This window comes from Aulonocara stuartgranti (genome assembly GCF_965226115.1).
Source record: "Aulonocara stuartgranti genome assembly, chromosome: 3".
NCBI lineage: Eukaryota > Metazoa > Chordata > Actinopteri > Cichliformes > Cichlidae > Aulonocara > Aulonocara stuartgranti.
Genome location: NC_138941.1, coordinates 4,802,432 through 4,821,728, shown reverse-complemented (window position 1 = coordinate 4,821,728; position 19,297 = coordinate 4,802,432). Strand labels below are relative to the sequence as shown.

At 42.1% G+C, this 19,297-nt stretch overlaps 1 protein-coding gene and 2 long non-coding RNA genes across 6 annotated transcripts in view; 1 reads left to right on the top strand and 2 right to left on the bottom strand.

Annotated features, from left to right (window-relative positions):
• LOC309702436 overlaps nt 1-19,297 on the bottom strand; it is a 229,237-nt gene that overhangs the window by 48,931 nt on the left and 161,009 nt on the right. The gene's annotated exons all lie outside the window — the stretch shown is intronic.
• The window catches only part of LOC309702456, a 224,987-nt gene that overhangs the window by 47,460 nt on the left and 158,230 nt on the right, over nt 1-19,297 (top strand). The window lies entirely within an intron of this gene.
• LOC309702287 (uncharacterized protein) lies at nt 202-14,189 on the bottom strand. The gene is made up of 4 exons (XM_082526897.1): nt 14,123-14,189; nt 6,032-6,137; nt 1,590-2,438; nt 202-1,264 (listed from the first exon to the last, which is right to left on the bottom strand). The coding sequence occupies exons 2-4, from the start codon at nt 6,047-6,049 to the stop codon at nt 572-574; spliced, it is 1,560 nt and encodes a 519-aa protein (XP_082383023.1). The 5' UTR covers nt 6,050-6,137; nt 14,123-14,189; the 3' UTR covers nt 202-571.

Genomic DNA, 19,297 nt, shown 5'->3' with positions numbered 1-19,297 from the left:
CTTGGCCATGAGTGAGATTTACTGAGTGGGCAAATTAGGGAGACGACACCATCAGATCCCGAGCCCTCCATGTGTTAATCAAGAGACGGCTGCTGTGCTACATCCATAAATAATGAATAAATTAGGAGCTAAAGCTGAAAGGATAGTTTATTTATACCATCTTCACGTGAACACATTCAAGAACATCACAGATGAAGAAACATTAAAAACTTCCACACTACATAAAGCAAGAAAAATAGTTTTTCTTTCAGGTGGTTTCAGAAAAACAGAAACATCAAACATCTCCAAGACTCTCTTTGAAAGAACTAAAAACCTTTGTTCTCATGGTCCAATCATGAGTGAACTCCCCGATGAAGCCTTGTGTGCTAAAACATGTCAGAGTTTTAAAGGTTAAACATGAGTTTCCAAAACGTTTTGCTGGAGAACAATGAACTATTTGACTGAGTTTCAATCATTTACAGACGAGCAAAACCAGGACAGAGAAAAAAGGACAAAACTGACTCAGTAAAACAACAGAAAAGAAGATCCCATGTAGATCTGTATTATGTAGAAGTTCAGCCCAGCAACCAGTTCAGTTCAACACAAGTTTAAATGATTCTATCTGAACTCTGTGGAGCCTGATCTCAAGCTTTTTGAGTCTGACACAGAAACCAGAGGATCTTTCTGTGTCTTCAGATTCACTGTGATCCAGTGATGGGAGTGATTTCAGCCCTGAGTGATCGCGCTGATGTTTGCACAGAGCAGACAATGAGGTGAATGTTTGGGCACATTGGTAACAGTGAAACAGTTTATTAGTAACGTGGGATCGTTTGTGTGCAGAGTATGATCTGAGCTTCCTGAAGCTCTTGTCACACTGGTCACAGCTGTAGTTTCCTTCCATGTGTCCACGTTCATGCCTGTTACGATTACCTGACCGTGAGAAGCTTCTCTCACAGTGTCTGCACTTGTGTGGTTTCTCTCCTGTGTGGACTCGTTTGTGTGTTTTAAGCTTCCATGCAGTGGTGAAGGATGACCCACACTGATCACAGAGGTGCTTTTTAACCCCACTGTGAATCAGTTCATGTTGTTTTAAATCACTTGGTGTGGTGAAGCTTCTCCCACATTCTTTGCAGTATTTCAGTTTGTCTCCAGTGTGTCTACGTTGATGTCTTTTTAGGGTCTTTTGCCGACTGAAAGTTTTTCCACAGAGGTCACAATGAAAGTCTTTCCCACCACCACAGTGATGACAGGGTTGAGAACTGGATCCATCTGTGTCGCTCTGCTTCTAAACAAAGACACAAAGACAGTGTAAGTCAGTCCTTCAACATTTGTATCCTGAACGTCGCCTGAAATAAAGAGCATCTCTGCAGACGTCCAACTACATTTGACTGTTTCAGTTAACACACTCAGTTTACTGGGCTGCAATAACTACAATACTACCACCATAATACTACAGTAATACTAAAATCATAACTGAAAGGAAAATCTGAATAATCACTCAGAGCTGCTTTTCCATGCAGTAGAATTGCTAACATGCTAACACAGTTTAATGAGCAGAGTTGTTCCAAACAGTCAGGCTAAAATGACAAGATAACAATATAAATACATACCTCACAGTAGCTGCACTTGTAGACTCTCTTTCTGGTGTGGATCTGTTGGTGTTGTCTCAGGTAATGTGGAGATTTAAAAGTCTTCTCACACAGGTCACATTGATAAGGTCTCTCCTCAGTGTGGGTAAACATGTGTTGTTGTAAGTGTGCGTCTGTTGTAAACTGTTTGCCACACTGTTCACAGCAGTACACATCATGTCTGGTGTGAATGCGTAGGTGTGTATTTCGGCTCCCTCTCCGGCTGAAAGTTTTTCCACAGATGTCACAGCTGTATGCCTTAATTCCAGAGTGGGTAACTAGATGCTTCTGTAAGCTGCTACTTTGAGTAAAAGCTCTGCCACACTGATCACAGCTGTACGCTTTAACTCCACTGTGGATGAGTTGGTGTTGTTTTAGGGAACGCTTCAAGGAAAAAGACTTTCCACACTCGTCACAGCTGAACGGTCTCTCTCCAGTGTGGATGACCTGATGCTGTTTTAGTGAAGCCTTCAGAGTAAACTCCATCCCACACTCGTCACAGCTGTATGCCTTAATTCCAGAGTGGGTAACTAGATGCCTCTGTAAGCTGCTACTGCAAGTAAAAGCTCTGCCACACTGATCACAGCTGTACGCTTTAACTCCACTGTGGATGAGTTGGTGTTTTTTTAGGGAATCCTTCAAGGAAAAAGACTTTCCACACAAGTCACAGCTGAACGGTCTCTCTCCAGTGTGGATGACCTGATGCCGTTTTAGTTTAGCCCTCAGAGTAAAACCCTTCCCACACTCGTCACAGGTGTGTTTTTTCTCTCCCTTTCTTCTGTGAGGTTTGTCGGCCTCCTGAGAGCGCTGACTTCTGGCTCCATGTTGGTCCTGCAGTGACAGAGATACAAACAGAGGCAGTGAGTGAAATGCAGTCGTGGAACAAACTCAACCTTCAAACTCCATTAACACTAGTTTTAAACCTGAAGGTGGAGCGTGGCACCAAACACCTTAAAGGTCTCTTATCCCCACCTGCTGGTAGTTCTAACACATTACATCCAACCTGCTGTTAAAGATAATTCATGACTGTTCAAACACTAAAATCATGCACACACACACACACACACACACTATTTTATAATTTAGATTATTTTGTTGTTTCCTATTACATATTTCTATAATTTGTATAGATTTATACAGAATTATTCAGTGATAATAAATCCTATGTTTGTTTATTCTAAAGGAACCCCGTTAGCTTCCACAACAGATGTTGCTCGTCTTCCGTCAAATACTCACATAAAATATTACACAATAAAGTGGATTCAAGATATCCACATAATTTCACTCTTACATCCACAGTGAGGTTTCACAATTGTTCAAATATAAGCAATCAATAATAATAATAATAATATCAATAACATTGAGGCACATTACACAAATTTCAAAAACAAATCATGTCTTACAATATTTACAACAACTAAAAGCTCTGTAAATCGGCTTTTAAGTCTTCATTGAAGTTTTGAATAATTCTCTAATTTTTTAAGGCAACTTATTCCACTTAAAAGTTGCTCTAAATGTAACAGTTTTACAAAACGTTACTTTTAACTCAAGCATTTACTAAATTGCAGCTTGTTGAAAACTGTGTAATATGATGATGTATTTCATCTGGATACTGCAGCTGAGCAGAATAAATGTGGTGTGTTTAACAGAATTGCTTTCTTTAGAACTACAAGTAAGCCATAGAATATTTTAGCCTGTACAGGAAGCCAAGAAAGGTTATTATGCATTTTATCAATATTAGTATAGTATGAACATCTTCACACTAATCTGGACGCCTTATTCTGGACTAACTGAAGTCTGTTAAGATCTGTCTTATTAGCTGCTGACCAAATGATTGAACAATACTCCAGATGAGACATTACTAGTGCATTAATGACATCTTTCATAATGAAGAAGTGATACACAAAGAGCATTTCATAGCCATAGCTATGCCTTGTCGGCAGAGTTATGTGACATTAGTGATGTTTGTACTTTCAGCGTTAACTTGGTTTTAAAGCCTTTAAAATATACGCCGTTCAATAGTCGACCTTAATCTGACAGAGAATGTGATGATTTTGTGGATAATTAAAGTCAGTCATATATCCACAAACACAACAAGCTGAAAGTCAGTGATGCTGCTCGGTTTGCAGTCCTGAACATCACGGCACAAGCAGGATTCACTGCACTGTTAATGTTAGCTGTGTTATATTGCTGCCTCTGTTCGGTGGTGTCGAGCCAAACGCACTTTAACGTGTGTTTGAACGAGCTGACGGTTCACTCGTTAAGCTGAAAGAAAGATGCTTTAATCACAGCAGTCACACATGTGTCCACTGCACCATCTGGAACTCTTCTTGTTTACACTCGTAATAACACAAACACTAAATCCTGCTTCTCTGGTGCTGTTGTGTAGCAGTGTGTACACCTGAGACTGTCACCTGTCTGTCTGTCCTGCACTCTCTCTCTGTTTCTTTCTCTCTGATTGTGGAATAAAAGTATGAACATGTGTTTATAAGTTACACTTGTGTTTGAATCCTGCAGCTTATCACACATTTGATTTCCATGTGTGACGACTGCAAATATCCAGAGTGAGGACAGACTGAGGGAGCCACTGCTGCACATCATCTGTGAGGCTTTGCACCCCTGATGATCCACCAGGACAAACTCAGCAGTGTGTGAGGAAGAGGAGGAGGAAGAGCCAGCAGCAGCTGACAGATGGAGAGAATAGACAGACTGTTCCCTGTTTGTGAAGGACTGCTAGGAAAGTTTAACATAACTGTCTGTGCTGAATCAGTCTTATTAGGTAATGTTCAAATAATGTGATCATCCCAGTGTTTCCAGTGTGGGAGAAAGTACTCAGGGCCTTCAAGTTACACACTATGAAAGGCAGCAACAAGTTTAATGTTCAGAAACCTAAAGTCTGTATCAGCAGCAGGATGGAGCTAAAAATAAATGTTGGTTTCAGTTCTATGAAGCTTTGAGTATTTTGGATCAGTAGCTGCTGTGTTTGTTGCATCATATTGCTGTAACTGTTTATATGCTTTATATATTCTGAGCTAAGTTGATCTATAGTGTTACATCATATTCTATAAGGATGTTATGTGTTTGTAGACTTTCTGCCCAGTTTGACCCATTTAGCAGAAGTCAGCCTGTTTAAGGCTCTGATATCTATTCTGTGTGACTTACAGCAGTTATGACATGGTCTGATTTTCTCACCCAATAAAGGAATATTTCATATATCAGTCTACTCTTCATTCTATCAGACACAGTTATCACAGCTCCTACATTTGCTTTTTACACATATATGTAAGCATTCAGCCACATTTAGTACCAACATATTACAAGAACAATATTTGTCTCTTATATATGATACATCTATATACACACTGTCACAGATACTTGTCTGTGAGTGAAGTGATTAATATAATAACTATAATATTGGCCATATCATATTTACATTACCACAGTGAGATGACTTTAGTCTCATGAACAACATCAGCTAATTGTTATTTACAGCTAATCTTAAACGACTGTTCAGCACAGAAATGAAGCCCAACAATCATGTTCCACAGTCCTGTGGTCTCAGCCTCAGATACTCATCAAATCACACAGAGCTCATGTAGAAACAAATGAACTAAATATGTTCTCCTTCATTTCTGTCAAACAAAGCTGTATGAAACGTTTCCAGCTGTTAGTATCATGGTTGCTAGGCAACCTGGGCAGCGCGACGGAGGCTAGACGTCCCATTTCACGAGCCTACGAGCCTCGCACTTCGGCCTTAGCGGTCTTTGAGTACGCGGCCCTTGAGGACTTTAAAGCTGCAGAACCTGAATCGGGATACAGCCATGATGATCTCCAGCCTCGTGCTCGCCAACATTCTCACCTGAGTTAAGAAGACGATCACTGAAATGGTCTCAGCAGGTCCTTTGATGACAGCAATGAAATGCAGTGGTAAGGCTTTTTGGGGATTAAGTTCGTTTTCATGGCAAAGAAGGACGATGCAGTTCATCTGATCACTCCTCATAACATTCTGGAGTGCAGGCAAAATGCTATTATAAAAACTTAAGCAGCAACTTCTCCAGGTTCCAATATTTATGCAATTCTCAAACCTTTTGGCCACGACTGTATAACCTCTTCTGAAGTTTAGTGGATATTATACATGGTTATGCTCAGGATGTGTCGGCCAGTTTCCACTGGAAACGCCTTTTGGTTAAACTGTCAGCGAGGAATTTGCATTTGCACTGTTACATTTTTATATAACTTTAATGCACATAAACAACAGCTGCTTGTTTCAGTGAAAATACATTGATGGCTTTTTAATAAAGTTGTGCAGCTGTAAAGTATTTTGTCTGGTGTCAATTCTATCGTCAGCTACATCGTTATGGCAAATGTTCAAATGTATATGGTGATAAATATCTTTGGTCATATGGTCCTGCTCTGTCTGTCACCTTCTGTGTTGAGCTCATTGTTTCCTCTGTAGTGGCTGAGCTGAGTCCAAGTAGCTGAAAATGTTCCTCTGCTGCTCCGTCAGACTCTCCTCCTCCTGCTGATCAGCTGGGACACAAAACAGATCTTTGTTAGGCTCCACACTGCACTGAAGAGTCAAAGTGTCTCATATGTTCATCTGACAAGTAAAAGAACACATTTTTGTTTCCCGAGGTGGGCAACTTGTTGGAAACAAACACAAAAGGTTTGAGCACTGATACCTGCCATTGCTGGCATTGAAAGATGCAACGCCAGCAATGTGGATTGGTTTGAGTCTTGACAATCCACATTGCTGGCATCTTTCAATATGTTTGAATGCACCAGTGTAAGTGCAGCCACTCAGACTCAATGTGTTCATAGAAACAGGTGCACATGTGTCACGAGTTCATCCAGCAGTAGCTATGGCACTTGGCCACAGGGGGCAGCAGTGGACTGACCTGCATTCGAGACTGCTCCAGCTGCTCTGTGACAGTCAGTAGATCTGCTACAAATTGCAGATCATATGCAAGTTTTGGAAATGACATTATAAATATTCCTAACTTAGCCACAGCAGCCATGTTGATGTATTACCTATATTGGCTGAAAATGTTCATTTGCAGAGAAAAGACACAGGCAGACTGTGCTTACAGGACAACAACAACAACAATCTTTATTTATAGAGCACATTTAAAAACCAACGGCATGCCAAAGTGCTTAACATAGAACAAATTAACACAAGTATAATCAGAGTCATAAAAATAAAAGTGTAGAATTATGTTCACAGGAAAAAGCCACCAATAGAAAAAATATAACTATAGCACAATATAACTGTGCCATCAACACACAATGGGGATAAGACATACACAGCGCAAATAAAAAGCAAGATAGGAAAATTAGTAAAATAAATCACTGCAGACAAGGCCAGCATTTAACCAGTAGAAAACGCAAGATTAAACAAATACGTTTTAAGCCGTGATTTAAAAGATTGAATAGAGTCAGACGCCCGAATGCCAATGGGAAGGTTGTTCCACAACTCTGGTGCGGCCAGGGCAAACGCTCGATCACCTCTAGACTTCAGCCGAGATCTAGGCTGCACCAACAGTAACTGTGAGGATGATCTTAAAGCCCTAGCAGGAACATATAAGCTTAAGAGTTCCTTAAGATAGCTCGGTGCTGTGTTATTAGTGATTTTAAAAGTAAACAGCAGAATTTTAAATTGGATACGATATTTCACAGGCAACCAGTGCAAATCAGCTAGGACGGGAGTAATGTGGGCAAACTTCTTAGTTTTGGTTAGAATGCGTGCAGCAGCATTTTGGACTGTCTGTAATCTATGGAGGAGGGAGAGTGGAGTCCAAAATAGAGTGAATTGCAGTAATCCAGCCTCGAAGTTACAAAGACATGGATGAGTTTTTCCAGGTCTTTATGCGAGATATACTGCCTGGCCTTAGAAATAAGGCGGAGTTGGTATAAACTCGATCTAACAACAGCAGACACTTGTCTATCAAGTTTAAATGAGCTGTCAAGTAACACGCCCAAATTCCTAACAGTGTCGGAAAAGGAGCTAGTGAGAAAACCAAAGGCATCACGAAGTTTGGCACGAAGGACGTCACTGCCAAAGACCACAATTTCAGTTTTCTTATCATTAAGGATAAGAGTATTTGCCAGGAGCCATTGCCTGACCTCACACATGCACTCTTGAAAACTATTCAAGGACAAAGCTAGGTCATCATTTAACTCAAAGTAGATCTGAATGTCATCAGCATAATAATGAAAAGCGATGTGATATTTCTCAAAGATAGCGCTTAATGGAAGCATGTACAATGAGAGCAGAGTAGGGCCTAACACAGATCCCTGAGGGACACCACAACAGACAGGTACAGCGGAGGAAGAGGAAGTGGCCAAGTGAACCGAGGAGAGCCGATTGGACAAGTATGATTTAAACCAATCCAAGGCAACACCCTTGATGCCTACAGCGTGCTCAAGTCTCGCCAATAGGATTTTATGATCAACCATATCGAAAGCCGACGATAAATCCAATAGCACTAGGACCGAGGAGCGCCCATTATCAGCCATTAGTAGAAGGTCATTGAGAACTCGGAGCAGCGCTGACTCAGTGCTATGATGTGGTTTGAAGGCCGATTGGAATTTATCATTAATGCTATTCTCATCCAGGTAGGCCTGGAGTTGAAGCAACACTATCTTCGCAAGAATTTTGGCCAAGAACGGAAGCTTGGAAATCGGCCTATAGTTCGCATAATCATTATAATCGAGGTTCCTTTTTTTAAGAAGAGGCTGAATTATAGCATGTTTAAAGGCTGATGGTACGCAACCAGAGAGCAAAGAAGAGTTCAAAAGGGACAATATACTAGGTCCAATTGCACTAAAACAGTCCTTAACTATACGAGATGGAAGAACATCATATACGAGATTAGTATTGTTCAGTTGTTCAACCAGACGCTTAAGAGTAGGGAGTGAAACGGGTTCAAACTGATAGAAGGAAGAGGAACAGTCAGGGGTAAACGCAGGGCCTGTCATTAAAGGAAGAGCAGATTTAAGAGATGAGACTTTATCTAAAAAAATAATTTAAAAATTGTTCGCAAAGAACCGTGGAGCACGGCAGCGGCATAGTGGGGCAGGGGTTGACCACAGAGTTAAAAATTTTAAATAAAATTCGAGGATTGTTACCATTGGTAGAGATAATTTTTGAAAGAAAAGCTGCTTTAGCCATTTTGGCAGCAGTTTGAAACTTCAAGCGACTAGTACGTAGGATGTCGTAAGATGCCTGGAGTTTATCTTTCCTCCACCTTCTTTCATCCCGCCGACACGCATGTCGTAGAGCGCGAACAGAGTCACTTAACCAACATTGTGAGTAAGTTCTGGGGCGCTTCATTTTAATAGGTGCCACAGTGTCGAGGATGGAGGAACATGTAGTTAACAGGGTATTGGCAAAATTCTCAACCATATGAGGGGTAAGACAATCTGACGTAATAGATGCAGAATACACAAAAGAAGCAGAGAATTTCACCACAGCATCAGCATTAACAGTACGCACATCACATAATAACGTTACATGTTATTATGTGATGTTACTGAAATCATCATGAATAACAGGAGTGGTGATTCCTGTAACTTTGTGTATATAATTTGGCATTTCTTACTGATGTAGGCCAAAAATAAATACATAAACTGAGCACCTGATGGCTTTGAACTTTTGTTGTCCATCTTCCATTGGTTTGAATTTTGCGCTCCAGTACAAACACAAATCCCCCAACCCGAGGATCAGCACAATTAACCTAACAGACCTACACCTTAGTTCACAGATTCACTTTGTCTAAGGTTGATTTCTGGGATTTCACACAACCCAGGATTCAGATCGTGAATCCATGATGGGCTTGGATTTACATCATTATAAATGAAATGCGCTCTACTTGGAAGCAGCCGGCCCCGCCCCTTTTGACGGGTTGTGTGAGACTTTAAATCATCAAACTGTAAATTATAAATTAAATTGTTATTGATCCTTTACCCCGAGTCCTAAAGTGTAGATTTATTTTCTTACTCTTCTTATATTTATTGTTTGTTTACTTGCACCGCTGTAACTGCAGCCTCGTCGTCTCGTCTCTCTATATGCTGGACTGTCTGTAGCGGAGATGACAATAAAGTTTACTTTGACTTCAGCAGCGCGCAGGCGCACCGAGGGCTCTCGCGCTCACTTTATAGAATTTAGAAAAAACATCGGTGCAGATTATAAGTCTGTATCATAATATCTGTTTGTTGTGTTGTTTTTATTTTGTGAGTTTGTTATTAGATGCCGCTCCAGCCAGCCAGAGACTCCCCGCCGTAATAAACTACGTATTCTCTTATTGCTGTTACCAAGTTCCTGTGAAAAGCAGATTTTTCCCACTGCTTACATTTATGGATATAAAATAGCTAAAAGTATTAACATGCCTCAGAGAAATCACTAATAACACTAAGGGCTGGACGGATTTGATTTGCATTCTTCAAGAAGAGTGTGGTGTCATCAGCTAGCTGGCTGATGATGAGCTCCTTATCAGCTGTGCTGATTCCTTGTATAACAGGTCAAATCTCGGGGTGGAGTCTTAATCGTTTTAATTGAGCTATTGCCATTCGTGTACAAGGTTTTGATAGCTTTACAGAAAAATGCCAAATTTTTCCAAAGAGTGGAAAATAAATTGATGTTCAATTGTATCAAAAGCCTTTTAAAAATCCAGGAAGAGAATGAAGCTATAGTCAGATACCAAATCAGAGTAATCAAGTAGATCTAAAACCAGTCTCATGTTCTTAGAAAGGTGTCTGTTTCTCATAAAGCCTGATTGTGTCTCATCGATAATTGTGTCCAAGAACTCTTTCATTCTGTTAGCAAGTACTAAAGCCATAATCTCATAGTCATCATTGAGCAGACAGATGGGTCTCCAATTATCAATAAGAAGTAAGTCTTTGTTTGGCTTTGGAATAAGTGTTATGAGACCCTGAGTAAGAGTAGGAGGGAGGATGTTATTCTCTTTAAAGGAAAACAGCTCCTTGTTTTTGGACTGGATTGACTCGCTGCAATCCTTTTAGGCTCAGGACTTCTCATGTGATCAATGTCACATATAAGTGAATTTCTCCCAAGCTCATTATAATCATGGAGAAAAACACTTTGCCACTGTTTCCAGTAAGAATATTTTATAGCGCTTTAAAGTTCAACCTCTCAGGTCTGGATTAAAGAGCTGATTTGTTAAATCGGGAACTCACAAAATACCAAAATATCACCACCGGTGGATCACACCTCTCAGATGTTCTTATCTCAGTGCACTGTAACAAAAGCACAAACAAACGCAACCAATAAAATACTAATAAAGTAACAAATACTGGGGCCCATTGCAAACATGTCCAAGCATAAAACCATCTTTCTCTCTCTTAGAGAAAGAAAACAATCCAAACCTCACTGATAAAATCAACCTAGTGTCAAGCAAAACCCAAAAATCAACCAAAACTTCACCAGAAAGTTTTCCTCCCTCCCGGGACAATATTGTGCAGGAATACAGGCACCGTAACTCCTTTTGCACTGACAAAAACATGTTGGATTTACTTGATTCAATAGTGGACACTGGTTGCACACAAAGGTTTTGCTTTGGCAGAAACTTAAACGACTGAGTTAAATCAACACAACCTTTTCATATTCAGTAAAGCTGCATGTTGTGTTCATAAAACACGATTGAAACATGTTCAGATGGAGTAAGTTGAGCTCCTGGAACATTTTAATCCTTCAATTGAAATTGAATGGGTCTACAACAACTACCATCCTCCTATCTCTATCCTGGTTGCAGCAGGGCTGGGAAATAACCCTGAAGTGATAGGTTACCAGGCAGGGTACACCCTGGACAGCTCACCAGTCTATCAGATAGAAACACACAGCCGTTTACATTCATGGATAATTTAGCCCAGGACCTTCTTACTGTGGAGCAACAGTAGGGCTGAACGATTATGGAAAATAATCTAATTGCGATTTTTTGCCCCAATATTGCGATTGCGATGCGATATGCGATTATTTTTTAAGGTCTTTGTCTTCTGTATTATTAAACAAAGACAAGCAATACATCATATAGTATGGCCAATACTATATTACATTAATTTCAAACTGTTCTTTCCTGGAAGACAGACCTCTGTTATGATGACATGAGGTGATGCATGAATTGATGACTGACATTTTTATTTAACTTCTTCAATCACAACAGTATATTTGAACATACACAATAGTTTATTTTTAGCTTACAAACATCTGAGCATAAAGTGCTGACAAGGAACCCTGGTGTAAACATTAAAATGAAAGTCAGTACAATGTGCAGATTGCAGAAATATACATAAAAAAAAATCAGTGGCTTTACCACACTCAGTTTTTCGACATCTGTGAACTACTAGACAGTCATTCAATTAAAAAATAATATTAAATAAATAAAACTAATAAATAAAAAATACACACATCTTACTGATCTCTGCAGTCAGTAACATTACACATAAAGTGCAAACATAATAGCAATTGTATAAACACACACACAAACACGCCTTTAAAGTTTAAAGGCGTGAAATTGGACGGTCTAGCCTTCTGAATCAGAAGGCTAGTTCTGATTAGCGTCACCGCTGTCTCGGTGGAGTTTAATAAACTCGGCCGTCTGCTTCTTGCTATCTAAAATATAACCAGACACTGGTGTAAATTCTCGACTGTCTCATACTTCTGTTTAATAAGTTTTCTGTTTGACGTTTAGTCAGCTGTGTGAAAACCAAGGAGGAACCCACCCGGGGGATTAATAAAGTTTTATTTTATCTAATCTAATAACTTTAATCTCAGCCAAACCGATTTACTCACGAACAAACAAAACACTGAAAAAAAGCCCAACAATAACATTTTTAGGTTGTCTAAGTGACTTATATATCACGTTTAACCCGAGCAGCGAAACTCCGCGGTGATCTGAAAATGATGTGCCGGGAGTTGTGCCGTTCTCGGCCGCATCAGTAATCCTCGAGCTCCCGGCTAGCTGTCGAGCTGGTGGGTAGCAGACGCCTCTGAAAACGTCGAAGCACTTTTGCAAATATGGGATATCTTGATAAACCGAGCAGATATTTGATGTTTACACAACTACTTTCTCGCCTGAAAATATGTTAAAAGTTTATTTTGTGACCCAGAAAGATTAGTATGAGTAATTTTAAAACTTAGTAGCGGCCGCCATTGCTGGAAACTGGAGTTTGGCTGGGCCGCGCTATGAATTCTGGGATATGGTAGTAATTTGGACAGCCTTATAATCGCAGTATAATCGCAGCCTTTGCGGTTAGAAAATTGCACTTGATCATTTCGCGATATTATCGCAAATGCGATATATCGTTCAGCCCTAAGCAACAGCACTAACCAGCATGCCAACAATGGAGGAAATACAGGAAAGCTATGATTTCCTGTATTTGAGGCAGAATTATTTTGTTCTTGCCCTTGACAGGTTAATCCACAATAAATAGCAACAGCATGCATGTGGTGTGTGTGTCGTTGTCTGCCTCTTATAACTCCAGTGATTTTCCTGTAGTTTGAAATCTTATGCGGTGTTGACACAATAATTTGTTGTAAACCAGGAAATTCCCAACTGTGGTAGAAAGCACAGCTTAGCCTTAGCAAATGTTCAAAGAAAAGTCGTCACTTCCTGATTTCTGCTTCACTGATAAATATTGTCACACTGGGGTTTTTGCAAATGATATCAGTGAGCACTGTGTGGCAGCTGGAGTCAGACAACTGAAGCTCCCACAATCAAGACCACAAACAGCTTTCAAAGGAGATTTGAAGCTTTTCTGGCAGCAAGCTTCATGATTTATGGGACTGGAACTGGAACAGAAACTACCTGATCACCAATGGTGAGCTGGCATGGAATTATTTTTATGACATTTTATCAAAGTTATAAATAAGCATGCCCATTAACACATAGTGAGTGAGCATGTTGTCTTCCCACGCAGTGAACAGCGGATGCTAATGTTTTTGTCACTTTTTACAGAGTCAAACTCAAAGTAAGGTCAGTGCTTCCACGCTTTAAACGCTGCACGCTCACACTCTCTCCACACTCGATAGATTATCCATTGTTCATCTGCACACAGCTGTGGTTTTAGTAACGCAGTAACGCAGCGTGCTTACGGGAAAGTAACAGTAATCTAATTACCTTTTTTGCAATAGTAATCCCTCACTTTACTCGTTTCTTGAAAAAAGTAATCGGATTACTGCCCATCTCTGGTCGGAGCTGTGCACTTGTGGGTTCCACCTTGTGTACACGTTTATCTTTGCTGTGTGTACTTGTACCTCTGAGTGGAAGCTGAACTCTTGAGTTCGAGTATCGAAGCATCAGCTGTGACGTTAAAGTCCAAACAGCTCGTTCATTTGACGTGCAAATGAACGAAGGTAACGCCGTTTTCATGTGGATGTGTCACTGAGACACTTTCCACATCCACAGCTCACAAAATGGGAAAACTATAGAAGTATAACAATGAAGAAGTTACTATGTTACGGGTCCCAAGGATGAAGACCTCGATGACAAATATGTTACCTGTAAAAGCAGGTGAAGAGCAGAGTAAGGAAGACACGATGCGTCTCTGCTTTCCTCCAGAACGTGTCTGAGTCTGATTTATTTCACACAAATAAATGCTATAAAACACTAAACATGAGCTTTCAATATACTGTTCAGCTGGTTCCTCATTCACATCAATGACATTTACTTATTTCACAACATCAGTGAAATATACTCTTTTTAACTGGTTCAGTTTCTCAAGTTCACACTTCTTTCCATAACAGCTACATCCTTTTATCATATCAATAAACACATCACATTGTCTTCTGCAGTGTCTTACTGGCTAAACAGTTCTATTCAATAACAGCATTGGTAAATACATTACATTTGTTCCTGTTATGTTGTGGCAAGGATTTGTCCACCAGGGGGCAACAGTGGTTGGGGAGCTTTCAGTCTGTGGGGGCGCATGCCCCGGTTCTCTTAATAAAGAAGCAACTGTGAGCTAAACATGGTCTCCGTGGTTCCTTGGTCTTAGGATATCACATATGGCGACGAGGGTAAAAGCCAGGTTTTGCTGTGAAGTTACACCGTGCTAAGTGACTTATGAACTGAGGTTGGCAAGTGGTACAGCGCTAGCATCTGTGGGAAGTGGAGCGTAACCCTCAGTGTGGAATAATGGCTACCACTTTGGGCTCGGTGGCACCGTTCGACAGCGAGCTGCAATCCTGGGAGGAATATTGTGAGATTTTGGATTACTTCTTTGTGGCGAATGATATTAAGGAGGAGGAGAAGAAGCGAGCGGTACTGTTGAGTTGCGTGGGCGCACAGACCTATGCCCTGATTAGGAACCTACTCAGTCCGGTCAAGCCAGGGGATCGTTCTTATGCTGAGTTGGTGGGATTGTTGAACAATCATTTTCACCCTAAGCCGAGTGAAATTGTGCAGCGGTGGAAGTTTAACACACGGAATAGAAGGCCGGAGGAAAGTGTGGGCGATTATGTAGCGGAGCTGAGGAAGCTCGCACAGGACTGTAACTTTGGTGACTCCCTGACGGTGATGCTGCGGGATCGTTTAGTATGTGGAATAAGCGACGACAGAATACAGCGCAGATTGTTAGCAGAGGATTCGCTAACATTTGAAAAGGCGCTGAAGTTTGCTCAAGCAATGGGGGCTGCTAACAGAGACATTGTGGATTTGAAGAGCATGACAGAACAGTCGCGATTCACTAAAGGATTAGGAGCCGTGAACAAGATGGAGGACGGCGGCTCGACGTCACAACAGGTTGTCAGGAAGTGCTACAGATGTGGAGGACTAAATCATGTGGCCAAGGACTGCAGGTTTGTTTCAGAAAAATGCCACAACTGTGGAAAGGTGGGACACATAAAAAGGGTTTGCCGAATGAAAATGGAACAAAAAGGAGGGCGTGGCAGACAAGGTAAACAAGCCCATTTCTTGGAAGAGGAGAATGTGGAGAGTGAGGAAGAAGGAGCTGAAATGCACCACATAAAGGCAAGTGTGACTATGTATAATGTGCATGAGGAGATTAGCATCCCAAGGGAAGAACCCATCAGACAGAAGCTAAAAGTAAATGGACAGAATGTGACATTTGAAGTAGACACAGGCTGTGGTTACACTATCATGTCGAAGGAGTCATTTAAAAAACTTTTTGAAGGCAGTAAGGCGCCCAAAGTAAGCAAGTGTGGAATCAAACTGAGAACGTATGGAGGCCACAAGGTACCCGTGTGGGGAGCAGCCCAAGTGCAGGTGGAATTCAGAGACAGTAAGAAAACACTGGATGTGGTGGTGGTTGAAGGGGCTGGAACTAGTTTGATGGGTCGGGGATGGATTAAGGCCCTCCAATTAGACTGGCAACCTGTACATAAGATCGAAGGCGGAGAGGATGCCTTACAGCGGATACTGGCCAGACATGAAACAGTGTTTAAGGATGAGTTGGGAACGCTGAAGGGGTTTGCGGCAAAGATACATGTAGCTAAGGATGCTAAACCGTGCTTCTATAAGCCCCGATCAGTTCCGTTTGCTATGAAAAAGAAAGTGGAGCAGGAACTGGAGAGACTGTTGGAGGAGAAAATCATCCAACCAGTGAAATTCTCAGAGTGGGCCGCACCCATTGTACCCATACTAAAGCCAGACTCCAGCGCCAGAATTTGTGGTGACTACAAACTGACTGTTAACAAGGTGTCGCCTGTAGAACAATACCCCATTCCACGAATGGAGGACATGATAGCGGGGCTGGCGGGAGGAGAAAAATACACCAAGTTAGATATGAGTCACGCATATCAACAGGTTGTACTTGATGAGGAATCTAGAAAGTATGTCACAGTGAACACACACAAGGGTTTGTTTACATACACCAGGTTGCCATTTGGTGTGAGTTCAAGTCCTGCCATTTTTCAGCGCACCATGGAGAGTGTGTTGCAAGGTCTGACCAATGTCGCAGTGTATCTGGATGACATCATCCTGACGGGAAAGAATGACAAAGAACATCTTCAAACACTGGATGGAGTGCTGCAGCGCTTGGAGGAGGCGGGCCTGCGCTTAAAAAGGAGCAAATGTCAATTCATGGAGAAGGAAGTGACATTTTTAGGACATCGGGTGGATAAGACCGGTTTACATCCAGTGCCGGCAAAAGTGAAAGCAGTGCAGGAGGCGCCACCCCCAAAATCAGTGACAGAGCTCAAAGCTTATTTGGGGTTGTTGAACTTCTATAATAAGTTCTTGCCAAACTTGTCCACACTGTTGGCCCCACTGCACAAGCTTCTGAGAAAGGGGGAACCATGGTGTTGGGGACCAGCACAGGAGAAGGTTTTCGGCAAATCAAAGGAACTGTTGCAGTCAAGCAGTGTATTGGTACACTATGATGAGCAAAAGGATTTAATTCTTTCTTGCGATGCGTCCCCCTATGGAGTGGGAGCAGTACTAGCTCACCGCATGCCAGATGGTCAGGAAAAACCCATTGGGTTTGCATCGCGTACCCTGAATGCAGCAGAAAAGAACTACTCACAGCTGGATAAAGAAGGATTGGCTGTGATATTTGGTGTACAGTATTTTCATAAGTACCTGTACGGCAGGAAGTTCATGATTATCACGGATCATAAGCCATTGATAAGTTTGTTCCATGAGTTGAAGGCCGTCCCTCAGATGGCGTCACAGAGGATCATGCGATGGGCAGTGTTATTAAGAGCCTATGAGTATGTCATTAAATACAGAGAAGGCAAAAATAACAGTAATGCTGATGGTCTGAGTCGTCTCCCTCTTCCAGAGAACCTCCCTAAAGAGGTGGCAGCTGAGGACCAAGTGTTGATGGTAGATCAGGACCAGGAGGGCGTGATGACATCTGAGCAGCTGCAAAGATGGACAACCAAAGATCCCATACTCTCCAGAGTGCGTGAGTATGCTATGAGAGGATGGCCCACTACGCAGCATCCTAATTTTCAGCCCTACAGACAGAGACAACAGGAGCTGAGTGTGCAGGATGGGTGTGTGCTGTGGGGGGAGAGGGTGGTGATACCAGAACGAGGTCGACGCCCCCTTTTGGAACAGCTACATCAGTCACACCCAGGAATGAGCCGCATGAAGGGCCTGGCCAGAAGCTACATGTGGTGGCCGCATATGGAGAATGACATTGAAGACAAGGTGAGGTCCTGCAGTACAAGTCAAGAACATAGACACAGGCCACAAGAGGCACCGCTACACCCCTGGGAGTGGCCAGAAAAGCCCTGGAGAAGGATACATATCGATTATGCGGGCCCGTTTTTGGGTAAAATGTTCTTAGTAATAGTGGACGCCCACTCCAAATGGTTAGATGTGTATACAGTTCCATCCGCTACAGCAGCTGCAACCATAGACTGCCTGAGAAATTGTTTCAGCACACACGGCCTTCCTGAGATGGTGGTCTCAGATAATGCCCAGTGTTTTGTAAGTGCACAAACTAAAGAGTTCATGGCAAAGAACGGAATCACTCACGTCACCTCCGCTCCATATCACCCCGCCTCCAATGGGTTAGCAGAAAGAGCAGTGCAAACGTTCAAAGAACTCATGAAAAAGAGTACTGGAGACACACTGGCAACCAAGTTAAACAGGGCTCTGTTTAGTTACAGAATCACACCACAGTCCACAACAGGGAAGTCTCCCGCTGAGTTGATGATGGGCCGGAAGTTGAGGTGTACTCTTGATCTCATACACCCTGACTTGAAACAAAAAGTGACAGCAAAACAAGATAGCCAAAGACGGTATCATGATAGACATGCCAAGGAACGCATGTTTGTTATTGGAGACACAGTATATACCAGAAACTATGGCAGAGGACCCAAATGGATACCAGGACTTATACAGGAGATGACGGGGCCTGTTTCCTACTTGGTGATGCTGGGCAATGGGACAGTGGTGAGGCGTCACGTCGATCAGCTGTTTGCCCGCCTGGAGCCGTGCCTGGCAGCAGGAATGCCTGAAGGCCACCCAGGCGAGCCCCCAAAGGCAGCCCCAAACATCAGCGCTGAGACAGGAGACGAGGATGAGAGACACATAGAGGTGCAAGTTACACCAGTGGTGAAGCCACATATGGAGAGTAGTGATTCGTTGGAATCACCTGCCACTGGGTTACGGCGATCGCAAAGGACCAAGAGAAAGCCGGAGCAACTGAGAGACTTTGTGCCGTGATTACGGTGAACTGTTATAGGTTAACCTAAGACTGTTGGACTAAAGGTTCACTATTCCGGAGTGAAATTTCAATAAAGGCTGGGGACGGGGTTGTTGCATTTTTTTTATAAAGGTGAAGTTTTTGGTTATGGGTATTTTCTGTAGTGATTAAAACTACAGAGTAGTTCCAGTTTAAGGGGGGAGGAATGTTATGTTGTGGCAAGGATTTGTCCACCAGGGGGCAACAGTGGTTGGGGAGCTTTCAGTCTGTGGGGGCGCATGCCCCGGTTCTCTTAATAAAGAAGCAACTGTGAGCTAAACATGGTCTCCGTGGTTCCTTGGTCTTAGGATATCACAGTTCCCTCCAGTAATTTACTGGCAAAATCACTATTTAGTGCATCATGAAACACAGCTTGTTGAATCAACCCATGAATGCCTCTGTTAGCTACACAGAGTTGCTCAGAGTGCTTGTGTTTACATTAGCTAATCTACTCAGTCACTTTAACAGAACTATTAACATTCACATCTCACAGAACTGATTTGATTGGAGCATTACAA